General features: G+C 41.0%; 1 protein-coding gene across 3 annotated transcripts in view; it reads left to right on the plus strand.

Annotated features, from left to right (window-relative positions):
• SEL1L (SEL1L adaptor subunit of SYVN1 ubiquitin ligase) overlaps positions 1-21,007 on the plus strand; it is a 39,691-nt gene extending 18,684 nt beyond the window's left edge. For all 3 annotated transcript variants that reach the window (XM_084793701.1, XM_084793702.1, XM_084793703.1), the window contains 13 exons: positions 1,387-1,468; positions 1,801-1,955; positions 3,463-3,519; positions 7,836-7,904; positions 9,688-9,765; positions 10,757-10,819; positions 11,477-11,564; positions 11,878-12,026; positions 12,644-12,809; positions 13,105-13,179; positions 13,823-13,995; positions 15,564-15,692; positions 16,838-21,007. In XM_084793701.1, coding sequence (XP_084649827.1) covers positions 1,387-1,468; positions 1,801-1,955; positions 3,463-3,519; positions 7,836-7,904; positions 9,688-9,765; positions 10,757-10,819; positions 11,477-11,564; positions 11,878-12,026; positions 12,644-12,809; positions 13,105-13,179; positions 13,823-13,995; positions 15,564-15,692; positions 16,838-17,047 — 1,494 coding nt within the window. In that variant the 3' untranslated portion in view covers positions 17,048-21,007. The remainder of the gene's footprint in view (positions 1-1,386; positions 1,469-1,800; positions 1,956-3,462; positions 3,520-7,835; positions 7,905-9,687; positions 9,766-10,756; positions 10,820-11,476; positions 11,565-11,877; positions 12,027-12,643; positions 12,810-13,104; positions 13,180-13,822; positions 13,996-15,563; positions 15,693-16,837) is intronic.
• The last annotated feature ends 5,113 nt before the right edge of the window (positions 21,008-26,120 follow it).

Consider the following 26,120-nt stretch of genomic DNA (forward strand, 5'->3'; position numbering starts at 1 on the left):
TAGGTCTCTTACACATTCAGTTTGGGGAAGGTCACATGATAGATGCTATGTTCTAAATGAGTATAAGTTCCTTACTACAGGGATGTAAAGGCTGGCCTGAGTGGACATGAGACTAACTGGAGCACACATGGGAAAGGATCTCCAGACTCCTTACTGACAGGACAGACAAGGATAGTCTAGTTTTCCAGCCAGCTGGGTAAACCATAGGCAACATCAAAAATAATTGAGTGACCATCAAGATCAGATTAGGTATGTAGATAAACAGAGGTAGCCTAAAAAGTAGGGTGCTGGGAACTGCAGGGCAGATTGGAATCCAGCAAGATAGCTGAGTCGTGCCCAGGTGCTCAGATTCTGTTCTGTCCTGGAGCTCAGCTGCTGAAGAAACTGAAGGAAATGGAAAGCAAAAATGCTGGGCTTTCTAATGTCGCTCTGCTGTCTGATTTCAAGGTTGGTTTTGTTTCGTCTCTGGTAATGTACTTCAGATAGTAACTGAAAACTATCTTCAGATAATTTCTTTTAATGTATGAGTGTTCTACCTGCATGTACACCTGCATGCCAGAAGAGGGCATCAGATCCTGGTATAGATGGGAGCCACCATGTTGTTGCTGGGAATTGAGCTCAGGACCTCTGGAAGAACAGACAGTGCTCTTAACCGCTAAACCATCTCTCCAGCCCCAGATAAAAATTTTAAGTAGGTTTCTTGTTGTTTTGGTTTTAGTTTTGAGGCAGGAGTCCCACTTATGTAGCCCTAGCTGAGTAGGGCTGACTAGTCATAAATTCACAGAGATCTGCCTGGCTCACATAAGACAACTTTGTGTGGAAAATATATATGAAACACTTTAAATTACCAACTTCCTTAAACAGTAACTGTAAAATTAGACCATGTTATACATGTTGCTCTATAGTTATGCCCCAAGAACTGTACAAGCTTATAAAGTTTTGAGTTCATGCAGGCTGATTTCAGACATCTCCTTCCTGTTTCACGTTCTTTATAATCAGTTTCCTCACCCCCATTACTCTATGCTCACTTGGTGCTAGTGTAATTGTGCCTGCATCCAATAAGCATCTTCCTTATTTTGCCCGTTTTTGTTTGGTATTGGTAAGGCCACCTCATTCTTGTTAGGATTATGTCTAAACTAAGGTTGCCATTGATTCTGAGGAAACCTGATAAGGACTACCACATACATGTGTCATTTGTAAAACTCATGGCACTTACTTGGTTGCTCTAGGAATATTCTTTTCTCATACTTAACTATAGACTTCTTATTGGAATATAAGGGTGAAAGGACAGCAGAATTATATTGAATGGTTGGCTTCATTTATTCTAAGAAGAATAGCACAGAAACTTGTGGTGCTGTTGTTGTCTCACTCCAAGGTGTATTACAGGGTTACCGCTACTGGGCTGGCATCGGAGTCCTCCAGAGTTGTGAGTCAGCACTGACCCATTATCGTCTTGTTGCCAATCATGGTACCTATTTTGTTTTTCTCTTTCACCCTATAGGGAAAAAAATGGAATTAATTTTAAATATATATGTTTTGGTTGTAGTCATTCAAATTCTGCAAATGACTTTTAAGTGGACTTACATTTTAACTAATTTTTTTTTAATTAAGAAAGACATTCCTTTTACATTTATTCTTAAACATTTCGTAGTGGAACTCAGATTTATTGATGTATTATCACGCTGCCACATATAGACTACTACAGAAATAGTACCATTGGCACCATGTCTGTCAACATCTGCTTGTAGACCTGCTCCTCTGACTTTATATCTGCCATTCCTATTTGTCTTTCCCTATTAGTTGCTAGTGATATCTCCCTAACTGGAGGCTCTGTAGTCCAGAGAATACGGCTGCCTGATGAAGTGGAAAACCCAGGAATGAACAGTGGGATGCTGGAAGAAGATTTGATTCAGTATTACCAGTTCCTAGCTGAGAAGGGCGATGTTCAAGCACAGGTGGGTGTCAGCGTCAGGAAATGTCTTACTGCATTGTCTACTTAATCCGGGAGGGAAGGGCACGCACCCACATCTGACACTGTCTTTGCTCTGAGTAGTTATCAGCTTTGTTTTAGAATCACCAGTGGATCCCTTAGAAAAAGAGTATCCTATACTCTCAGCACCTTTTTTTCTATTAAAATTACAGCTACTGGGGATATATAGAAATAAGTAATAGGTACTAAGAATAGTTTTAAGGCTCACAGAAGGGAGTCTTAAGTTAAAACTATAATAAATAGTAGGTCCAACTGTTACTCATAGAAGTTAGAATACAACTATCTTGTCCATTTTAAAAGTCTTTCTTTCAAATTGGGGTATGTTTTGGTTTAAATGTTTCTTTTACTTCCTGTTTATCTTGCTTTTCTACATTCCCTTCTGCTTTCTTGACCTTGTTTTTTGGTGCTTACCACTGTTGCCTCACCATAAACAGAGCAGTCAGGCCTTCTTTGTGTTGCCTCGAGATTGACACTCAGGTCTGTCCCTCAAGTCTAATGGATAAGCATGCTAATGTACCCCGGACAACATGGGGCCCTTACCATATGCTTAGCATGATTGAATTCTACATGGCTTTGACCCTCACAAGAGTTTTCTTTTATACAGCACATATTAGCTTAAATTTACTCACAGGCTTATCTTTCCTTTTGTTTTTACTTCTTCCTTACTAGGCTTCTCAGATAATTGTCTTTGTTGACTTAAGAGCATCCTTTAGTATTTCCTTCAGAGCATGCTGACTGAATTCAGTGTTAAGTTGTCTAAAAGACTTTTAGGGAGTGAGGGTGATGATCTGGTAGAGACAGTACTTGCTGTACAGGTGTGAGGACCAGAGTTCATGTACCCTAAACCCACATAAATATTAGGTGAATGTGGCTCCTGCCTGAAGGTCTGGCACTCAGAAGGCAGAGACAAGATCCCCAGAGCAATCTGGCTGGTTAGGGTAGCCTTCCTGGGGATCTCTGGGGTGAGCTGAGAGAGCCTGCCTGTGTGAATAAGATGGAGAGCAGAGAGCCTGGCATCAACCTCGGACCTCCACCTGCATACCCAGGCACCTGCACACATGTGTCCTTACACACATGGGAACATATATACACTCACAAACAATGCACACATACACAGAAGAATGCTGTTTATTTTAAAGCATGCCTTTTAGCTCTTGGCAATTTTAAGATAACTGAAACAGAGTAAATACTCAAGATTAAAGACTAGATTTTTTTTTTTTATGGTTTTTCAAGACAGAGTTTCTCGTTGTAGCCTTGGCTATCCTAGACTCACTTTGTAGACCAGGCTGGCCTTGAACTCAGAGCAGTCTGCCAGCCTCCCAATTGCTGGGATTAAAGGCATGTGCCACCACACTTTTGATTAATGAGCAGAGCCTTTTTACAGCCCTATTGGTCTGATTCTAATTGCATGCCAGATGTTCACATTCACTTTTGCATTGTTTTTTGTTGTTGTTGTTGTTGTTGCTTTTCAGGTTGGTCTGGGACAACTGCATCTGCACGGAGGCCGTGGAGTAGAACAGAATCACCAGGTAACCACTGTGTTGTAGGAGTTTGCTCACATTGTAGCAAAAAAAAAAAAAAAAAAAAAAAAATGGTACTGTGTGAATGTTCTAGCCTGTCAGGCTCATTAAACACCTGTCACAAGTGAGCTCTTAAGACCTACCAGATGGCTGATAAACACATGAATAGACTTCAGAAAGTCCAGGAAGATTTCATTTGTGTGTATGTGTGTGTCTGTGTGTGTCTGTGTGTCTGTGTGTGTCTGTGTGTCTGTTTCTGTATGCCATGTGTGTGCAGGTGCTGATGCAGAGATGCCAGAAAGAGTGTCAGACACCCTGGAGCTGGAAGTATAGGTGGTTGTGAACCACCAGATATGAGTGTTGAGAATTGTACTCAGGTACTGTGGAAGACTGCATCCTGTACCCTTAGCTGCTGAACCATCTCTACAGTCCCAGAACTTACTTCTCTTAAACTTAGGTCTTATTACTACCCAAACACATATCCACTTTTTTTGTTGTTGTTGTTGTTGTTGTTGTTGTTGTTGTTGTTGTTGTTAAGTATGTAATAGAACTAGGTCTTAGACATCTTTGGGGTCTAGAGAGATGGCTCAGCAATTAAGGGTACTTGCTGCTCTTTCAGATAACCTGAGTTGTTTCCAGCACCCATTTCCACAGTTTACAACTGCCTACAACTCCAGTTCCAGGGGATCTGACATTTTCAGATCCCTGCAGTTACCTATACTCAGGTGTACATTCCCATACTCAGGCACACACACATACTCACAACTTTTTTTTTAAAAAAATGCTTTTTCTAAAAACAAAAGGAAGCCATAAAAAAGGACACCTTGTAAAGAATATAGGACTGAGGAAAATGTTCTTTATTAGAAATCAGGAGTATACAGGTATTCCAGTCTGATCTGGAGGTGCACACCAAGTTTTATCTGCTTTATATCCTAACTGTGACTCATCTCTGTCCTTCTTTCCATTGTTAACACCTGTCACGTGAATCATCTGCCACCTGCAGTGTCTGGGTATCCATCTGTTTCTGTAAACCCAGCACTCAGTCCTGTGGTTCACCTAAAACTCTTCAGTGTTCTGTGGGTCCCAGCAGTTTAAAGATTTGCCCTATTCCACCCCCTCCCTCATCTACCCCGCTCCCTCCCCCCCCCTCATCCCCTCTCCCTCCCTCCTCTAGTCCTTAGGTAAGAGAGCTCTCCTCCCCTAACCTCTGACCTTATTTTATCTAGTATACCCTGTACTACATATGACCTTTTCCTCTGTGGCCTGACAGGGCCACCCTACATTCTTGGGACAAACAGAATCTGCCTAAAAATGGGCAACTTAGATGCAGGCAGAGTCGACGACCGCACTCTGCCAAGTCAGGGTAAGCAAGTCCTCAATAGTTCTGCCCCGCAGACAAGTCTAGCAGAGATGTTAGGCCAAAAAGCTGAAGATGAGGCTCCAACATTATAAAGTGTATTGGATGACTGGTCAGGCAGTAAACTGTCTTAAGTCAATTTGTACATTTTGGAAGCTGCTAACCCACACTGCTGGTTCACTCAGAAATTTAAGTTTTATTCCTTCTCAAGTCTCTGAGGGGCATTGAAGACAAGATAGTATAGTTTTACAACCAAGTTTAGTTGATTAGGGGACAAGATTGTCTTAGATTAAGTTAAAGAAGTTAAGCTATTAGAGTTGAGATAGGATAGATATTGAATTTCATTCGGAAATTTAGACCCAACAAGACAGGAAAAGCACTTACTTCAAATGGGATGAATGCAGATGGCCAAGTCACTATGAATGTAACATGTATAGAACTCATTCTCATGATTGTCACATGGTTCACCCTGCTGTATGTAGTTTGTTTTATACATGTGTAATAAAATAAAAGTATTAATAAAATAAATAAAGACTGAATGAAAGAAAAAGAACTAAAGTTAAAAAATAAAAAAATAAAGATTTGCCCTTTAACATGACATCTAAGACCTCATACCAAATTCTGAACCTCCCCAGCCCCTTGCTATCTAAGTCACGGCCCTACAGAATTTTCTAAGGTCTTTGTCACATATGACAAAGGATGCCTGAAAATGTGTGTTCTTTCTGGTCCTTGTTCAAGGTAGATTAATTTGTTCTATAACTGAACTTGTTTTCCTGGCTATAGCCCAAGTTCAAGAGAGCACAGTCATGTCTGCCTTGTTTAGCACCTGGTTCTATCCCCTAGCAGAACCAAGCACATAGTAAAGTCTCAAGAAGTAATTGTCAAACTCATAAAACTAATTTTTTTTATCATACTAGTTAACTATACCAAGTAAAGTTATTTCATATACTGAATCCTTTCGACTTTTAGAATTAAATTGACGCAAAAACACAATTACTACTTATGCCAAAAAGCTGTGGGTTTTCTTTACTTGGGCAACTTTTGACAGCTGTCATTTCTTGGTCACCAAAATGTATGCTGTATGCGGCTACTTAACAAAAATAATAAGAGAACAGGATTCTGAGGAAATTTGCCCAGAGCTCTTGCATAGCAAGAACTGGGATGTTCTTGTGCTGTCTGCTGCTTACATGTAAAACAGCAACACAGTAGAAGATTGTTTCACCAGCTCCACAAAAGAAATAAAAGCATTTCCCAGCACATGGTTGCATTAATTCAACAAACATTGCAATTCCTACCATGTGCCAGTCACTGCCAGGCACGGAAGCTTTAGTCATTGCCCTTACTGGAGTTTCAAGTTCAACAGAATATTAGTTACTTTTTAAATAAACACATCAAAAAATAATGAGCTTTTAAAGTCATGATTGTTGTTTCAAAGCAGAGTCAGGGGTAAGGGAAAGGAGCAACCAGCTGACAGGAAAGACTTCTTTAGGGAGAAAAGGGTGACATATTGACACTGGAGATAGAGCCATTCCGGGGCAAAAGGAATAGCCTTGAGGCAGAAGGGAGCATGGCTGGTATGCCCATACTGCTGACATTATGGGACGTAGTGTGATTTTGAGACCACCGGTGCTTGCTCATGTCAGCTTAACCTCCGCGTTTCTAGGGACTCTTAGAGCCTGCACACTCAGATTTGAAAATGCTGACATTTGCTGCAGTGTGGGGAATGAGTAGTATAATCCCAAAATACAATTTGGGAAATGAAAGAGAAGAATATTCTAGAGGTTCATATGAGAGAAAATGTAGTGTGGACTGGAACCATGGTACAGGCAGTTAGTAGGTAGATTTGATGTAAACTTTGAGTTCCATAATTAGACTAGTTCAGAGCTCGGAAATATAAATTTAGAGGTTGTCATCATGTAGATGTATGTGAAGCGTGGAGTAGATAAAGCTGCTTGGACAATGTAAAGTGTCATCAGCGGAGCCTTGAAGAACTTTCCTGTAAAGAGGCAGATGACAGAGTAAGAATCAGCAAAGGTGGCTGTAGGTGGTGCAGGTACAGGTGGGGTTAAGGAAACCAGGAAAGCATGGCATGTGGAGCCAAGCTAAGGAGTGTTTCCAAGAGAGTGAGGTAGATTACATCAGATGCTTGCAGAGAGGTGGAGTGAGATGAGAGACTTTTACTAGTGAGGAGAAGGTTATCAGTAGCTTAAAGAGCTTTCTTTCTGAAGTAGTTGATGGAAGCCAAGCAAGCTGTAGAATAGAGAATCCTGTAGCAGATTCACTGGGTACACTGTGCTATGAATGAAGTAGCTAATCAGTTTCAGTCCCATTGAAGAGAAGCTGAAACTCTGAAGAAAAGATGCATTTGTATTTCTTGGTGTATTTTTTTTAATAACTATTAGGAGAATGTACTTGAATGAGTAAGATTAGAAAGGGAAGAGATTACTCAAGAGAAACAAGGCATAACCAGTGGTATAAGATCCTAACAAGAGTGAGCTGTCGTAGCATTGAGTTGAGAGTGTGCTGAGGAATGCCATCCAACACCAGTCCTTAGTTATGTGACCTCACATACAGCGAAGAACTTTTCTCTCACCGATACAGAAGGAAATTTTATTTCAGAGTATTCCCCAGCCTTATGAATGCCCCTTAGGTTTTTGTTTCATGTGGTGGTGGTGGTGGTGGTGGTGGTTTTCCTTCTCACAGGTACCAATAGTAAAATAGACCAAATGAATTTGAGCCACCTATAAATAAGACATCTTACCTGTGAAGGTTAGGGAACACCAGACATTTCTTTGTGGTTATAAAAACTGCTAGATATACACAATTCTATTTGAAATCCCGATGGATAGTCTTGTTTTTAAAGTCACGTTAATATAGGGGAAAAAATTACTGGTGTTCCTGAAATAAGTGTTTTGATTGAAGCAGATTCTGTTAAAAAAAATTATTCTTATAAATTCTTCTCTCACAGAGAGCATTTGACTACTTCAACTTAGCAGCAAATGCTGGCAATTCCCATGCTATGGCCTTCCTGGGAAAGGTACTGTACACCCTCCAGCTATGTTATGTAACAGCAAAATAAAATTTCCAGTGCTAATGTATTATGTCCTGATATAAGGTAAGTGCTGTGTGAAGTGCTTTCTCAACTTAGACATGGTGTAGCATTCTCTCCTAAGTGTATTCACTGTCTGAGCTCCTAATCTTGTAGCTATTAAATGCAGTGATGAGGCTGTAATGTTGTATTATACACAGGGTTTTACTGAGAATCACTGTTGTGTGTTTCCTTTCATGCTGGAGTGAGAGAGTTTTTGACATTTGGCATTTGTCTTTCCATTGTCTTAATATGATGGCTGTGAGCACCTCTCAGTATAATCTTTTTGTAAAGCAAGGAAACATTTACATCTAAAAAGTAATGAATAAATTCTGTATCAGAGAAGAATTCCATTTTCATTATTTTTAGCATTAATACAGTGTAAACTGACAGTTGTTCATGTATAACCAAATCATAAAGTAAGGAGGTTCAGGTGGACTCTAAGGATTATACAGAGAGAAAAATCTCATCCAGGCTTACCAATAATCCCAGCTAGCTAGCTAGGAGGTGGACCATCGCATACAAGCATTGCAGTGTCATAGCATGGACTGTGTGGCATTAATGCTGTGATAGTCAGCATACCAGCCTTCCAGCAGTGTATCACAGGAATCTTTTTTTCTTCATCTGTTTTTCTTACAAACTTAAAATCCCTTTATTCCCAACAGTTTTACTTTTTCCTTAAATTACTAATTAATCCTATGTCTAAAAGCAACCTTAGTGTTATTTGCTTAGCATATCATATGGATGAGAAGCAATGCCAGCTATTTGTTTTCCTTTCTTCTTAGGCTTTACCTGATCCTGTAGCTTATTGGTGTTTATACCTTGTTAAATAACTTCTTAGTTACTTGTTGATTTTTGTGTATGTACATAAAGGTAATATGTGTATGTAGGTGTGCATGCACATGTATGTTCCTATAGAGAGAGACCAGAAAATAGCCTTATTTTTGAGTCTGGGTCTCTCATTAGCCTGCAACAAATCCTCTGGGATCTGCCTGTCTCTGCCTCCCAGGCAGGTACTCCTCGTGCATCCCATCATGCCTAGCTTCTTTATACTTGGGCTCTGGGGTTCTAGCTTAGGTCTGCATGCTTGCATCAGGCATTTTACTAACTGAGGCATCTCCCCAGCTCACCTTTTAGTTTTCTATTAACCCCAGATGCAGAGTTTACCCTGTTCTGGGCGCAGCTTGGTAAAAGAAAGGGCAAAGTAGACTTTGTGACTCGACAGTCTGCTTGTACTGATGGGATTGGTCATCTGGTCTCATCCAAGTTATTAGCCACCTGACTGCCCTGAGTTCAAGATTTCTTCTTCTGGCCTGATGAGATGGATCAGCAGACAAAGACAATACCCAGGATCCAGACTGTGGACGAGAGGAACACATGTCCTCCGACCTCCACATATGTACCATGTTACATACATGCCCACCCACAAGCACATGTACACAACAAATGAAATTTTTTTTTAATGTTTTAAGGTTTCTTGAAGCAGCCATTAACCTGCTTTATATATTCAAGTCTATACCTAAGTCATATATTTAAGAGTACCAAATACTTTAAAATATATAAATATTTACCAATAAAAGTTTGTTTTAAGTTCTACAATTTCCTATAAAGAATTTTAAACTTTGTGGTATAATTCTATGAGAGCTAATAAAAATTAAAATGACATGAGATAGGAAAAGCTATATCTGGAGAAAGGGTGACAACTCCACATGAAGCTGGGTCTGTTTTCCAGATGTATTCTGAAGGGAGTGATATCGTGCCTCAGAGTAACGAGACAGCCCTTCACTACTTTAAGAAAGCTGCTGACATGGTAAGCCCCCACCTCGCTGTGTGGACCTGTGTGCTGTGTTATTACTGTCTAATGAACGGACCATGTTTAAGGATTAGTCATAACCCGCTCATGCCCTGAGTGAATGAAAGTACGTACATATCCCTGATGAGTTGACCAGAAAAGCTTGCCCAGTAAAAGCAGCTCTTGGCTTAGAAACTAGGTGGGTGAATGTTAGCTTAAAGTGTTTCCTAATCAGGAGATTACTGCTTTTGTTTTTAGCAGTGCAATTGGGAGGTGCATACCTACCTCGGTTATACCACAATTAGAGTTTAAAAGGTTCCATAATCTAGTTCTACTGATGAGCATGATACACAACTTAGACTTTCTTTGATACTTTAATACAACCCTGTATGCTTCCTGTGTGATCACTGACCTCTTTCCAACTGCTGTGCATCACAGTGTTACTTGACTGTTTTCCTGAGGGATGCTGTGGCACATTTTTTTAAAGACGTCATCTGTCCCTCTGAGTTTGAGTGAATTGTAGAATTTTCCATTTTGCATCTCAAAATATTTTGCTGTGTCACTGCATTAGTCTTAAGTATCATTAGCTCCTGGTAGCATTTTGCTGTTAATACATAACTTCTGACTCTTCCCCATGGCATTGTCCTTCTTTGCTGGGGCAGGATGTTACCAATGCATAAATATGCTAGATATGGGCTGCTTTTAATTTTAGTGAAATGTTAGGCGCATTTCTTTCATAAATTGGTGGTAATGATGGTCATAAATCAGCTCACAAGATTTGATCTTAAAGGCATTTAATGTTTTAATATTTGAAAACAAATTACCAACAGCCCTCTGGTGTCTAAAAGTCAAGTTATGTTTAATCTAAATGGAGGGAGAAAGTTTGTCTTTAATTGGAAACAAATTAAACATACTTCAGTATCCTTCAGATGATTTCTTCTGCAGTCATCTGTCCTCCCCTGTGATTTAATGAGCTCTCATCACTGTTGTCTGATTCTCTGGTTTACAGGGCAACCCAGTGGGACAGAGCGGGCTTGGAATGGCCTACCTCTACGGAAGAGGAGTTCAAGTTGTAAGTGTGCCCTGTGGCATGCTGAGCTTAGGAAACAGTCTGCCAGTGTGGGCGGCAACGTACATTTTTGTGTCTGAAACTAAGAACTGGGTTTGAAAATCTTACCTATAGCTATTTTCTATATAAAAGATACCCTATCATTAGAATGCCAAAATTCAGAGTAATATATTTTATTTATTTTCCTGTGGTTACATAGACCTTTGGGATATAAAAATACAGCATCTTGTAAATGTACATAGGAAGGGAACAATTAAGGAGAAATTAATATGACTTATTTAATATTAGAACAATTAAGGTTTAAAGGGATTAGGTGGTTAGTAAAAACAGTTTTTCTGAATTACTACTCTAGTGTTCTATTTGTATTTATGCTTTCTGAGAGCAAACATATAAATTATTTCACAATTTGCTTTTCTTCATAATGTGAGACCCTAACTCCTCGTGACCCAAAGCATTAACCCCCATGGCTATAAAGATGGTTTGGGTTAGTTGTTGGTGGTGGTGGTAGTGGTTTGTTGTTGTTGTTGTTTTTAGAAGATGGTCCTTTTAAAATGGCTTTTCAAGAATATATATACTTTGTTTATACAGATAATGACTCTCTGAACTTCCACGTGTATCAGTCTTTTGTGCTTTCTTACCCTTTGACATCTTACTCTACAGAATTATGACCTGGCACTCAAGTATTTCCAGAAAGCTGCTGAGCAAGGCTGGGTGGATGGGCAGCTGCAGCTTGGCTCCATGTACTATAGTAGGTATCATCAGAGGTAGTGATGGATGCAACAGTCTAAACTGCTTTCCTCTAGATGGCACTGGGATAAAGAAATGGGAGGGTGAATGCTGGTAAATTAATATTCCACCAATGCAATTACTTATGCATCTTGTTTCTCAGTATCATTTATATTAATCTATATTAGTATATTACTCTGCATTGGTACAATTAACATGTTTTACTGGGTAAGAATTCTGACTTCAACTAGCTTTATCCCTCAAAGTTTCTCTGGTCTTAACTAAATCCTATTTAAGATTCTGCTCACCTTTTATTTGTTTTGTTTTTCTTGCAGATGGCATTGGAGTCAAGAGAGATTATAAGCAGGCTTTGAAGTATTTTAATTTAGCTTCTCAAGGAGGCCATATCTTAGCATTCTATAACCTAGCACAGATGCATGCCAGTGGCACAGGGGTGATGCGGTCCTGTCACACTGCAGTGGAGGTGAGGGCTTTTCTCAGCTTGTCTGTAGGAAATGGGTTTGCCTGCTGGAAAGGCCTACCCTTTTCCTGCCAATTTCCTTGATCTGATTTCTTCCATGGGAAAAGCTGATTCAGCTTTGATGTACTGAGGGAAGAAACTGGAGAGCTATGCATACTGTGGTCCTTACCTGTTTGTTCCTGTAAGAAGCAGTGTTTGCAAGGGTCTGTGTAGGCCTCTACAGTGTCTGTGTCTCTTCCAGAGTAGATGATGCATAATATCAAAATAAGGAGTACGTTGAAAGTGGTGGGCATGGGGCAAGGCCAGCATCTCCTTGTTGGAACCGCTTAGAAATCTTTTTTTGCTTTATTAATGTTTCACTTGTAAAATGGGGTTGTTAATAGGACTCACCTTATGAACAGCTCCTCTAGTAGGAGAATATGCTGATATCTGCAATATACAAAACAGCCCTGGCCACAGTAAATAGCATATAGGTTGGTATTATTTTTGCAGTGTGTTTGTTTCTAAACAGTAAGGAAAGCCAGCTGCTAGCAAGTCACAGAACAAACTTAGTAATCACCCATAGCCAAGATGCACAGGTTGATTTCTAGCACATATATGTCATGTTCCTCTTTGCCCAGTTGTTTAAGAACGTGTGTGAGCGAGGCCGCTGGTCAGAGAGGCTTATGACTGCCTACAACAGCTATAAAGACGGAGACTACAATGCTGCAGTGATCCAGTACCTCCTGCTGGCTGAACAGGGCTACGAAGTGGCACAGAGCAACGCAGCCTTCATCCTCGATCAGAGTAAGGCCCACTTTAGTGCTAGCGAAGCTACAACCCCATTCAGCAATATATTTTCAAAATGAAATGAGTACAAAACTGCCCTTACCCCACCCAAAGTCCTTAACTAGTCTCAATATCCAGTTGGCTAAAACCTGCTCCAGGAAATAGTGTCATCCTAAATCAACAATTTCTTTTGAAACCAGGGTCTTTTTATAATATATATTTACTTTCCATATAGCTTACTTAAGTTTTTACTGTGTTCCACCCCAGCTTACAAATGAAAACACTTGGCTTCTGTTTCACATCTTTCCTGTAGGGGAAGCAACCATTGTAGGTGAGAATGAAACCTACCCCAGAGCTTTGCTGCATTGGAATAGGGCCGCCTCACAAGGTGAGTGGCTAATGGTCAGAATCAGAGTCTTGCCGAGGATCCTCACTGTGTTCACCTTTATCTCTCAGGAACATCGCCAGCCACTGTTGCTTATCGTGCTTGTGATCAGTCTTTATCCCTAGGTCAGTAGTTGAGCTGCTAGTCCGTGACTGGACGTTTCCATCACCATTTGGTTTTAGCTTCAGGCCAGTTGATTGTAAAAATTGAAAGCTGAAGAATGTAGAGTAGAATGCCATCCTGAAGTGGAGAAGAACTGTTAACTTTGCTCACTCTTTTTCTTTAGCATAATTTTCTCACATACTTCTCTCCACATTAGGCCTCCCCTTCTCCAGTTCTGCAGTGCTCAAGCTGAACAGTCATGTTAGATTTAAATGACATGATCACTGAGCCATGGACATTTGAAGGGTGGCATTAGTGAAGCAGCACACCCACCTGGCCTGACTTCTGTGACTGTTAGGTGCTTTCTGCAGAAGAGATAATGTCTACTCTGTTTACTGACTTTAGAACTTGGCTGAGGGATCCATTTAAAGTTTTTCTTCTACAGATGAAAATTCTGTTTTATATAAGCATGTTTAAAAACTGAATTTCATTTCTTTTAAGTACACTTCATCTTTCAGAAATTTTGTATTTAATCTTTTTTCAGGTTATACTGTGGCTAGAATTAAACTTGGAGACTATCATTTCTATGGATTTGGCACTGATGTAGATTATGAGACTGCATTTATTCATTACCGCCTGGCTTCTGAGCAACAGCACAGTGCCCAAGCTATGTTTAACCTTGGGTACATGCATGAGAAGGGCCTAGGCATTAAGCAGGTAAGCATGGTGTAAAAGCTGGCACCTGAGTAGCATCACTAAGATGAGGAGAGAATGCCTGCACTAAAATGAAAACTGTTGGGATTCTGCCAGACTTTGGACCACAGGCTGAGAAGTTGATCTCTGGTACACCAGAGGACTGTCCTTTCATTTCATTTTCAGCACACTTGTGAGTTTGAGCACTGCTATATTCTAGGTAGCACTGCCCTGTGGAAAACCTCTTGTTTCAGGAACTATATCCACCTTCAGTCAATGACTGAACCATTTTGAAATGGTTTAAAATCTTTTCTACTGATGAACTTTTTCCTGATGCCTTCACCCACTTGATTCTGGCATGGGTGGAGGCAAGAGGATCAGGTCACGGTCTTCCTCAACTACCCAACTAATTCAAGGCCTGTCTGGGCTGCCTGAGACCCTGTCTCAAAACAACAGCAACAACAAAATTCAGTCCAACACCAAATAAATTGCTACCAAAGTATGAAGATTGATGATGATTGGAAAATATAATTCAGGATGTGGTTTGATGTTACAGCATACATAGCACAAAGTCTCTAGAACCATATTAAGTTGGATCCATGGTCTTGAAATATTCAGTTGTAAAAAAGTGTTTAAATTATGTACTTTTTAATGGGATATTAACCATACTCTTAATATTAATTAAAATTGCTTTTCTTTTTTACAAATGACATGTTTGAGGGCTGGGAATAAGGACTAACTGAAAGTAACTGCTTCTATTTAACCCTGTGTATAGAGGAGGTAATTTGAGTATTGCATCTTCCTTTCCCATGTGTCATGGTATTCTGTCATATAAGTTTGGTATTCTTCAGAACTCCCATCATCCTAGCCTGCCATTCTGAATTCTGAACCAGCCCTCCTGGGGCAGAATTAGTTATGACTTGGGGTGGTCTTTCAGAAACATGTATATAGAATTGTGGTACTTTGTATCAGTCAGCACAGGAGCCTCCTCCTAAAACAGCATAGCAAAGTGCCTGCCTAGACACAGTGATCTCTGAGGTTTTTCCCACCCCTGGACAATAAACTGAGAAAGGACTAGGTCTGTCAGGCTGGCACCGTCCTTTGCTGAGACGGGTTACCATGTACACAGGCTTGCTCCAGGAACTTCTGTCTTAGGAAAACACACAGTACAAGTTGAGAAATCCCCAAATAGATTCCTATCCTTCTCTAGCGCATGACCAGCTACAGATTCTTGAGTGTCCTACCCCAGCGTGAATTAAACTGGAACTGCTTACACTGACTAACGTTTTAAGTGAAATGTTAGCCTGAAACTTAGAAGCTTTCCCTGGCAATCTCCAGCGATTATGTTAGGTGTGTGGCTGAGTCCAGTGTGCCTACACATAAAATCTGATGTTACGTTGGAGGAAATGAGCTACATTTCCAACTCCTGATTTTACATTTTCAAATTATATATTAAAGAAATTTTATAAAGCATGGGGTTTTCCTTTAGGTAATGGACTTGAAAGGTAAAACAAATTTTTCTGAAACATAAAATAAACACTTCTTATATATTTTGACAAGAATAGGGTTTTCTTTTGTTTTCTTCACTCTAGGATATTCACCTTGCAAAACGTTTTTATGACATGGCAGCCGAAGCCAGCCCAGATGCACAAGTACCCGTGTTCCTTGCGCTCTGCAAATTAGGTGTCGTCTATTTCTTACAATATATACGGGAAGCAAATGTGAGTGATCTGTGTCTCTTAGTTAAAAACTAAAAATTATGTCATTTTTTTTCAGGCCTGGAGGTTATAGTTGGGGGAATGGGGTCTCTCTTTGTTCCCTGGTAAAATGCAAATGAATTTTTCAGATGGGATGAATTGCAACAGACGAGGCAGTTCACAGAGTTTTCAATTGGTATTTCTCAGTGTTCTTAGCACGAAAGCACTTGTCACTGGTGCAGGTGTTTTCTGATTCATGGAAAAGAGACTTAGCTCACAATACTTTGAAACAGTAGTAAACATTAAGTCAGCCAGATAGCTGGCAGCAGCTCAAGCCAATACAGTAAGAAGGCTGCAGGGGAAGCCTGAGGGCTGAGTCGCTGTACGTCTGCTGTGCCAGCTGTGCAACAGAAGTTAGCCGGCTAGCAGAGCCACTTTTCTGAGGTAGCCTGAGCTGCTTAAGTAGCCTACGTACAAATGCAAGAGAAAGAAGTATTGATGATAAGAAAGTCAGATGGCAGAAAATGCACAAAATCCCCTGCAGAACACAATTGTTTCCTATAATTTTGTTTCTAGAAAATTTAACCTCTGTGCCTATAAGATATGTATTGCAGGAGCTTTTGGGGCATAATTTTACTAAATCTTATAGACTAAGAATATAATTTGTAAGTTCTGACTTTTGGGTGAAATAATGTACATTTTAGTTAAAAGATGAACTAAAAGGTGTGTGTTCAGTGAGTGGGCACCTGGTCCTATAGTCTTCAGTTGCACGGGAGAAGCACAGCTGTCTGTTGGGAGAACAGGCTGTTTACCTGGCCTGCTGTCACTGTGGACCGGTTAGAAGGTGCGCCAGGGTGCAGATGATAATTTGGAGTCTCTTCTGTTATCCCAGTGATCCTTTTTACTATGAGAACTAGCTGGAAATTGCCACATTAGATTTCTGATGGAAAGAGTAGTTGAGCATCTGATATAGTCAGCTATTAGGACACAGTAGCTCAGTTCTTGAGACACGTCATTCTGGGCTTTATTTGAAGAACGGTTTAAAAACCATTACAGTGTTCTAAAAGTTCTTAAAAGTCCCCTGCTTATCTCTAGCTGTTAAGTAATTACTTTCAGAGTTCTTTCACTGTCATTGAAGTGATAATGCTTTTTGTGTTGTTCTTATTAAGCTTCGAGATCTGTTCACGCAACTGGATATGGACCAGCTTTTGGGACCTGAGTGGGACCTTTACCTCATGACCATCATTGCTCTGCTCTTGGGTACAGTCATAGCTTACAGGCAGAGACAGCACCAGGACATGCCAGTACCCAGGCCCCCAGGGCCACGGCCAGCCCCTCCCCAGCAGGAAGGACCACCAGAGCAGCAGCCACCACAGTAGCAGCCACACCCACCTGGGTCCATGACCACTAGGGAGCTGCTTGCTAAACACTTGCATTTGATATAGGGCTCTGGACGGAGGCCACCTCCTGGAAGAGGCGTGAGGAAGTGTTGAGTCCCAGAAGCTGCTTAGAACCTGCTGCCTTCTTTTTCAGGGACGAGTAGCTCTCGCCAGAGCTACAGTGAATGTTTGTTTCAGTGCCATATGGAATGACAACTCTCAGTGGCTTTCCTTTTTTTTCCTTCTTTTTCTCTCTTTCTTCTGGAACCATACACAAGACACTCAAGTCATGTCTACTGTACCCACCCGTCTTTCCTGAGAGAGTCCTTGTATCATCCTGTCAATGTATATAAGTTCTTACATCAATGTTTTTTAAGATCCTAAGCATTGACAACCTGGGAAAACCCAGGTAGTTGCAAGTTTAACTGCAAAAACATGCTTAAGTCTGAGAATAGAACTTGCCTTTAAGTTAAAAACAAAACAAGCCAAACAGGACATCTTTAGGCATTTGGGAAATGCACTCACTCAGAAAGTTTACCGGTCTACATACAAGTACATATGTTTGACACTTTCTATTTTAAAAGGGATTATTGAGTGGTTTCCTGTACTGGTGACTGTGACACTTCATAGCAGACTTCTCTTCCTTAAAGACTGAAAGGCTTTGCTAAAGAACTTTTCATGAATTTCCCTTCCTTGTAACGGACTAGAAGGAAAGCTCAGTGAACTGACTCCTGCACTCACATATGAACTTGCCCCAACTACTTACTCAGTGTAATTGGCTTGTTTGAGTGTGCAGAGCCCTGGTCCAGAAGCCAGAGGCTGGACTAATGGAGAGTTAGAAAACAATCTTTGCCGACCTCAGGTGGGAGCTGACACACCCTCCCACAGGCTGAAGCGCTGGCTCCCAGGTTTCCTTTTACTTCTTATTTCTTACTGCACAGAGAGCAGATAACCCTCCAAAAGTTCTTAACTATGAAATACTGTTGTCAAGATATGGCAGGCAGTGATTTCCTTTGTAATACTAAAACTCAGATAACTGAGGATGGGTTAGACCCAATTCCTGACAGAACCAAGGCCTCGGTGTACCATTAGTGTGCTGTGGTAGCTTTATTTCTGACCTGACAGCTTTATGAAGCTGTAGAAAGTCAGCCACTTGCTTAGCTGTCATAATACCACCATTCTGTTGTAAACATTAGGAATTAAAGTTGTTGCCCTTCAGCATTGCTTGCTTAAATAAGATGCAAAAGCAACAGAAATTGAGAGCTTCACATCATCAGCCATATGAAAGAATTAAGGCTGAAGCTGAATTTGTGGCTTGTGTAATCGTCAAGTGGTAGTGTTCAGCAGCCAGCAGCCCATAGGTGAGCTCACACCAGCCTGTTCATAGTCACCTTGGCACTTCGTTCTGTCATCCCTGTCTGCAGTGAAACTTGAGTCTCTCATTGTGGAGTTTGTAAAGCTTTGGGTTTGAATGTTGGGATTGTAAGCAGAACGGAATTTAATTAATCTATAATGAACATGAAGGCTTTAAGTGTGAAGTTGTGTACTTTTGTGTGTGCTCACAGTAGTATGGAAACCTGGTAAGCAAACGCTCCTCCCATGTATTTGCATCCAGATTTGAAAGGTGGTCACAGAGAGGCCATATTCATAAAAGCTGATCTTTGAGAAGCAGCAAGAATTCCTCTCAGAAATGTAATGTAAGTAAGGCTTATTCGGTGTCCCATGCTTAAAGATTAGATTGTGAGCGGTACAGTAAATTGCTGCCTCGTCTCCCAGCCCCACCCTCAGCCCACTAAGTATCATCCATGGTAGCAGTACTCTTCATTTAGAAGGCACTGTTGTAAATTATTTAGAGGATGTGGGTACAGTGGTGTGTACCCCCAGATAATTGGGGTACTGAGGGAGGAAGATCACTTTAGGCCAGGGGTTTAAGACCAGCCTAGGCAACAAAACAAAACCCAGGCTCTAAAACTAAATAAATAAAACACTGGGAAACTCTTTAAGATTCCTGTGACTTCTGTGGTTTCCCTGTACCACCTACCTAACATCTCCTTGGACAGCAGCATTTTTGTGTCCATCTTTCCTTCCCCCAGAGAGTACTTGGAGAAAATATTTCTTAAAATAGCATACACTACCTAAGGCTGGATGGGACAGTACGGTCTCGTTCTTCATGTAGTGGATTTACCCCTTGCTGTTCTTTTTACTATTACTACGGTAGATGCCCTTCCCTTGACTTGTTACCACTCTGGGTCATTTGCTCCTAGAAATCTGGAGAACATGTTTAAAATAACTCAGTTCTTACAGCTGCTTTCAAAGATGGTCTCAAAATGCTCTGCTCCTGTTCTCTTACTGTTCGTGGGTCATGGTACCTAAGCAAATAGGAATTGGTGTTTCTCTTCAAAATAATGCACAATACTTACTAATGGCATCCATTTGAATAAAGTGGCAATAAAGCTAGTTAATGTCAGTGACATTAAACCAACTCCAGGATTCAGGAGTTTTAGCATTAGGATTTAGATTTATGGAATTGAGCGTGGCTTCCTTGCTCCCTGTAGCCCGTCCCCACTGCTGCCCCTTGGGATCTGTCTTGCAGCCTACAAAGGCCTCTCTCCTCCTGTGCACCTGTCCCTTTGGGTAGCCTGCTATTTCAGGGTCTTGAGACCACGAGTTTTACTTCTGTGGTGTTTTACAAAGGAGTTTTTCTTTTTGTGTTTGAAATTTTTGTTTCTGATTTCTGGATTTTCTTGGTTACTAGCTGATAGCATAGGAAAAGATCAACCAAAGGCTATTTTTTCCCCAAAATTCATTAACACCTAAACCAGATCAATGTCTAAGTACAAGTCCTAAATCTTAGTGTTCCTAAAGGTTTGTTATTCTTCTGAAAATACGTTTAATTTCTGAACATTTTACCACTCACCTGTCTTGTTTCTACCATGGAGAAGCACTAGAAACCTCCTCCAGGGATTTGGTGACAAGCCGATAGCTGAGTTTCCTAGACACAGAATTTTGCTTTTGTTTGGCCAGTTGGTTGGTTTTTCTCTCCCTTCTCTGTTCCTCATGTTGACTCCCTAGTGCTTGGGAGCCGACATGAGAGGGCTCTAAATGCAAACCTCAACTCGTGTGTGTGTGTGTGTGTGTGTGTGTGTGTGTGTGTGTGTGTGTGTGTGTGTGTCACTTGCACCAGGGTCTAATTATATCTTCGAAACTCCATGGGTTTGGACTCACACCTCATATGTACATTTCAAAACAAGCTGCTTCCAGTGAAACCCTCCCTGCCAAGAAAAGCATGCTTATATTTACTTCAGGAACTGATATCTGAAATTGATGCTAAAGTGTATTGTACAATATTATGGCCCAGAGAAGTGCAAGAAATAACCAGAGCAAAAGAAAACTATTTTATGCAAAAAAAATTTTCATCAGTTATTACTCAGATATGAGAGAACATAATTCGGATGCTGTATTGTCTAGTTTTAAAATGGGTAGTGTTGTTTGAAAAGAAGCTAAGTAACTGTCTCCACCCACTAGGATTTCAAGAAAATTTGGAATAACCCCATATAGCAATTATTTGTATCTTAAAGAGACTGTTTATGCATTTTTTAAAAATGTATGCATAAGAAGGGTCCTTTGTTTTTGTGCAGGGAGCCATTCAGATGTTCTCTCTTTACTATTTATTGATGGACAGTCTGACACTATTCTCCTTTATTTAAAAAACAATGTTGATGTGATCGAAGTACGACCACTATAAAGGTTGAGGCAAGTTTTTAAAGAGCATAAGTTGGCATTGTGAAGGAACACCATACTAGACTTTTTGTAATTTTATTTTGTATTTAATGGAATGCAGTATAAAGGCTGGTGAAGTGTATTATAATTGTGTAAACAAATCCTGTTAATAGAGAGATGTACAGATTCATTTTGTACTGTATCTTGAAACTTGTGAAATAAAGACCCCACCTCTGGTTATCTCTTTGTGGTAGTGTGCCACACCCAAAGGCTTTCCCATATTCAGACTTTGCTCTGAACTTAGAAGAGTCAACATTTTAGTGAACCTTTTTTGAAATTCAGAAATGAAATTCTAGAATGCATTCATCTGGGGAAATTTAAATCTGTCTTTCATTTTTAACATCTGTCAATCAGATTGCCATTAATTAGTTGAACATTGTTCTGAGGAGGATATGAATTTGCCAAGAAGTGATAACTATTTGTGGAATAGTTATTGTGGAATCTCTGGTGCTTGACCTCAATCTGCCTGAGATTTATGGAGTAAGCACACTTCTATTTATAATGTATGTTGCATGCTTATCCCCAATTTTTGCTCATCGCCAGTTTTTTTAATTAATTTTATTTTATGTGCATTAGTGTGAGAGTGTCAGACCCCTTGGAACTGGAGTTACAAACAGTTGTGAGCTGCTGAGTGGGTCCTGGGAATTAACCCCTGGTCCTTTGGAAGAGCATACAGTGCTCTCAATCTCCACACATGCTCATTCCCAGTTTTTAAGAAGGCTTGTGGAGACACCGATACAGCACAATAAAGCCTATTTAAAATAAGATCTTAAAGGGGAAACAGAAAAACAACATTAGCTGAGAGTAAGCTTTGTACACACAGTTATAGCTAGGGGCTTAGGGTGTGGCTGTGGAAGAGGACTTAACCAATAAAGTCTGAAAAGCCTTGGGTTCCATCCTGGGGTGGGGGGCACGTGGAAAGCAAGCAAGCTGGGAGAGAACCCTAGGTTTGTCCCTCAGCACCCTAGTAGGCAACTCAAAGGTAATGAGAGCAAAGTGGTCCAGCTTAGCAACATCAGATCCTTGAGTGTGAAGTCTGGATAATACAGACGGCCACATGTTAATAAGCACATCTCAATTGTTACTCCAAGGACACAGCTACCCTGAGATGGCTTGGCTAAAGAAAAGTGATGATAAAGACATCTGAGTGACAACCTCTGCAGTCTGCCAGCTCAGCCAGGAATTAGGCATGGTGGCTGTGGACTACTGACAGCAGTTCTGTCAGGGCATTACAATGAAGCCCTCAGTCATCATTGGCTGTGTTGCAGCTCCTCCCCTTTAACTTCCTTGAGGACCCAAATTTGCACTGGGTTTACTACCTTGGAAATTTGCTGGTGCTAAGCTGTGAAGTTGAGACTGCCCATCTGCATTTCCCTGACTCTCCTGTCATGGCCTTGCCCACTATATCCTCTCAGCAGTGCATGAACTATATACAATTTTAAAATGGAAGTCATTTCTGTAGTAGAAGCTATGCAGATAAAAACTTTTTTCCCTATTTTCCAGGATTATAAAAATAAAAAATAAAAAAATTTAGAACCCAGTAGTGTAAGAGGACATGTTCCTGGACCAGCTACAACTTAGAAAGTTGGCAGATTAAACATAAGTGAATCCTGAAAATTCTACCAAGATTATAATATTTTGTTAATGCTCCATTTCGAACAAAACTGACTCTCCTAAGGCCAAATTGTTCTCTGGGTTAATTTTATTGAAATATAACAATATCAAGAGGCTGGACATGGTGATACACACTTTCAATCTCTTCCCTCAGAGATAAGGATCTCTGTGAGTTCAAGGCCAGGTTGCTCTACATAGCAAATTTCAGGATAGGTATAATGAGAAATCTGACCCAAAAATAATATATATATATATAACACCTAGTGTTGATGCCAAGATGTGTATTAAGTTTTGTTTTGCTTTTAAATGCATGCTTCCTCATGTGACATGAGTATCATAAGGTCAGTTAGTTACCCATCCTTTTAACATCCATGTTACTCGTGGAAATACTGTGGCTCAACCCCATTTAAATTTCCTTATCTCTGCCTCATTGAGAAAAAGGTTTTTCCTACGTCTTATAAGTACTGGGAGAGCCACGTAGCCCAAGACTCTGAAAATGAAGATGTCACTGATTTACATGATTCAAGATTTCAGTGTGAGTAGAAACCATTCTTGGAAGCAGACCTATTTTGAGCTGTGCAAATGCAGCTGTGATTTTCAGAATTGACCCATCTGGGTTTCCCCACTCTTCCCTTCCCCCATGGTTTTGCCCTTCCTGTGCTTTTCCTAACAAAATTGGATGCATTGAACATTTTTATTCTAAATGAAATGTATACAGACTAATCCTGGCTCTTGGTGTATGGCTAGTGATGGCGAGCAGAGGGAGCCTTCTAGCTGGCTTTGTTGTTCTTCATATCTGAAAACAGTTGTTCTGGCATCCTGTACACATGCTATTTTCTTTCGCTTGCTATTTCAACAGTGTTGTTTGGTAACATCTTACACAACGCATGCAAATTTACTTCTTACCGAAAGGACTGAAAATAGCACACTATTTCCCTATAATCCTGTTTTGACATGAACTAAAATAAGTCGAGCTGTCCACAGTGGAGCTGCCTACAGCTGCCCTTGCGCACACGCCCTTTGTTCAGTTAATGTCTATTTCATCACTCGGTTGAGACTTAAAAGTAATTAAACCATCATAACAAAACCGTCATCTTGTATACTTGGGTTAGCTAAACCAAGGAAAAGACTAATAGGTGTCACCAGATACAGCACGGTAAGTTCTGGTCAGGATATATATGCCTTAAGAGACTGAGAGAGAGCAGAAGCCATGAGCAGGAAGAAGGCCCCAGCATTAACTATAGAAAAACTAGTTAGCTCCCTCTGGTCAATTAGCTTTATGAAACAGCTTTCATTATCACCATTCTGGACCAGTGAGACAGATGCATCAGACACCACCCCCTGTGACCTGAAGTCTCATTTGCGTCTACTCCTGCTAGCCCAGAGTGGCTTCTCAAGCTGGTGGTCAACAGCGTTTTCATTGGGGTCCCCTAAGACCATCAGAAAACAGATAATTTACATTATGATCCATAACAGTAGCAAAATTACAGTTGTGAAGTAACAACAAAACTTGTGGTCACCACAACATGAGGAGCTGTATTAAAGAGTCACAGCATTAGGAAGGTTGAGAACCGGTGAAGTAATGCAAAAGGTTAGTAGACACACTCAATGACCCTCAAGAGCAAAGAAAGTGGCAAAAAGCCATGGTGAGGAGAATGAGTTTGGGGTAAATGACTCGATGGCCTTGGGCAAACCACTCTGCTTGGATCTCACAGGCATCATGTGACTAGTGAATCGAAGGTGTGGAGGGTCTCCAGCTATGGAGACCTAAAACAATACCAGAGGTCGCTTCATGGTGGGAGTGACCCTAAAAGTGTTAGCCCTCGATAATACACAAAGTTTCCCCTTGCACTAAAAATGTCAGTCTTAAAGGTTTATAAGTTTTCATTTTTGTCCTTCAGTCAACAGTTTATCATGTCAAAGTCACTGAAATAAATTTGAAGATGGGTTTATATGAAAGAATAAATTGAAAGTGGCTCTTGCTCTCTAACAAACACCTTTACCACTAACTGAGCAGCGCGGCAGTGCTTGGCATGCATCAGTGAACTGAGTGGTAAATACCAATGGTGCCGGTCCCATTCATACCATTCTCCTAACAGTTGAAGAAGCGAACTTCTAAAAAGCTGAGCAACTTGAGATTGCTCAGCTGGTGCTAGTCATAAAACTCGAATGCAAATGAAAGACGTTCCTGGCTCTAAAACCCCAGTTCTTAAACTACTGGGCTATGCTATGCCCTTAATGCAATGCAGTAAGATCTATAATGGAGCTATGGACAGTCCCACAGGGAACAGAAAAGTGTGATGATAAGAAGTGCAACATCTGTCCCCTTCTGTGTCAACCTGTCCACACTGGCATGCTGTTCTATTTTTTGCATGTGCTGCTAAAATAGTATCTACAGGCATCTGGCATCAAGCTGTGACTCTAAGCATGGCCAACATCTGGTGTGATGGGAGGGTCCCACATCTCTGCACCACCGTGTCTAGGGCTGGGTAAAATGACTTCAATGACCAAAGGAACCTTGTGACCAGGACCTAAATTCTTCCCGTATAACTGACATCTACCTGAGCCTAGAGTAATCAAGATACCTTTTGCACTCATGTGCTTGGCTCCTGGGGCTAACCTGACCCAAACATCTGGGGGATTCCCAGTATCTCTCTACATGGGGAGAAAGGATAGTCTCAAGAGCAAAGTTCAAGTAGAGCTGCAAGCCACATTAGAATGCTACAGCAGCAGCCATGAGCTTTACACTTCATAAATTAGCATGGGCGTCAGCAATGCTTGACTTCTAGGTCGCTTCCCTATAAGAGATAGCTTCCCCACGAGTGCCGTGTGCTCTTCAAGGTGGGAATCCAAGGAGAATACCATGGATCCGAGAGCAGCCCATCCTAGAGGACGTCAACCGTGGCCTTCAGCAACTTCCCACGCCCAAGCTGTTTCCCCGGTACCACCTTCCAGGGGGGTTCTGATGTAACCCTCACCAGCCCAGGCTATCTAGATTTTGGATCACTGGATCCATTCTGAAATATTGGAGCAACTGACAAAAAAATTAGTGGAGCCAATGGATGTGTGTGTGTGTGTGTGTGTGTGTGTGTGTGTGTGTGTGTGTGTGTGTGTGTGTACTCAGTGCCAGCTGGGCATGATTCAGTTCTTCTGGCTTCTCTTTCCTAAGGCTCCATGAACCCTCTATGCCCTCTGGCCAGGCTAACTCTCATCTCACGGTCTCTTCTCAGACTCCACTGGGTCCACATGAATTCAGGCCCATCTGGTATGCACCCCTGTGTGTTTCTTTGATAGCCCTTCTTATCTCTGATTACAGTATTTGCCTGTCTTACTCTCCTCCCAGCTTGTAAATCCCACGACAGGCACTACTCTGTCTTATTCACCACCAGCAGCAGCCCAGAGCTTGGCTCGATGCCCAGCATGCAAATGAATGTGTTTTATGTTTGAATTAGCAGATGGACTTTCCAATAGAAAGATCACGGAAAAGGCTGGTTGACATCCAGAGTCTGCTCCTGGGAGAAAGTGCGGATGCAAATGAAATTTTAACAGTCCGTGTGCTGCCCAGTGCCTTAGCCACTTTGTATGAGACTTCTCAACACTTTCCCAAGGATGGAGATACCCCTTCTGAGAAAGCAGCTTAGAAAAAGGCCAAGTAGCCCTCAACACCTGGAGGGAGGGC

The sequence above is a fragment of the Acomys minous genome, assembly GCF_964271855.1.
Source record: "Acomys minous genome assembly, chromosome: 8".
NCBI classification, from domain to species: Eukaryota; Metazoa; Chordata; class Mammalia; order Rodentia; family Muridae; genus Acomys; species Acomys minous.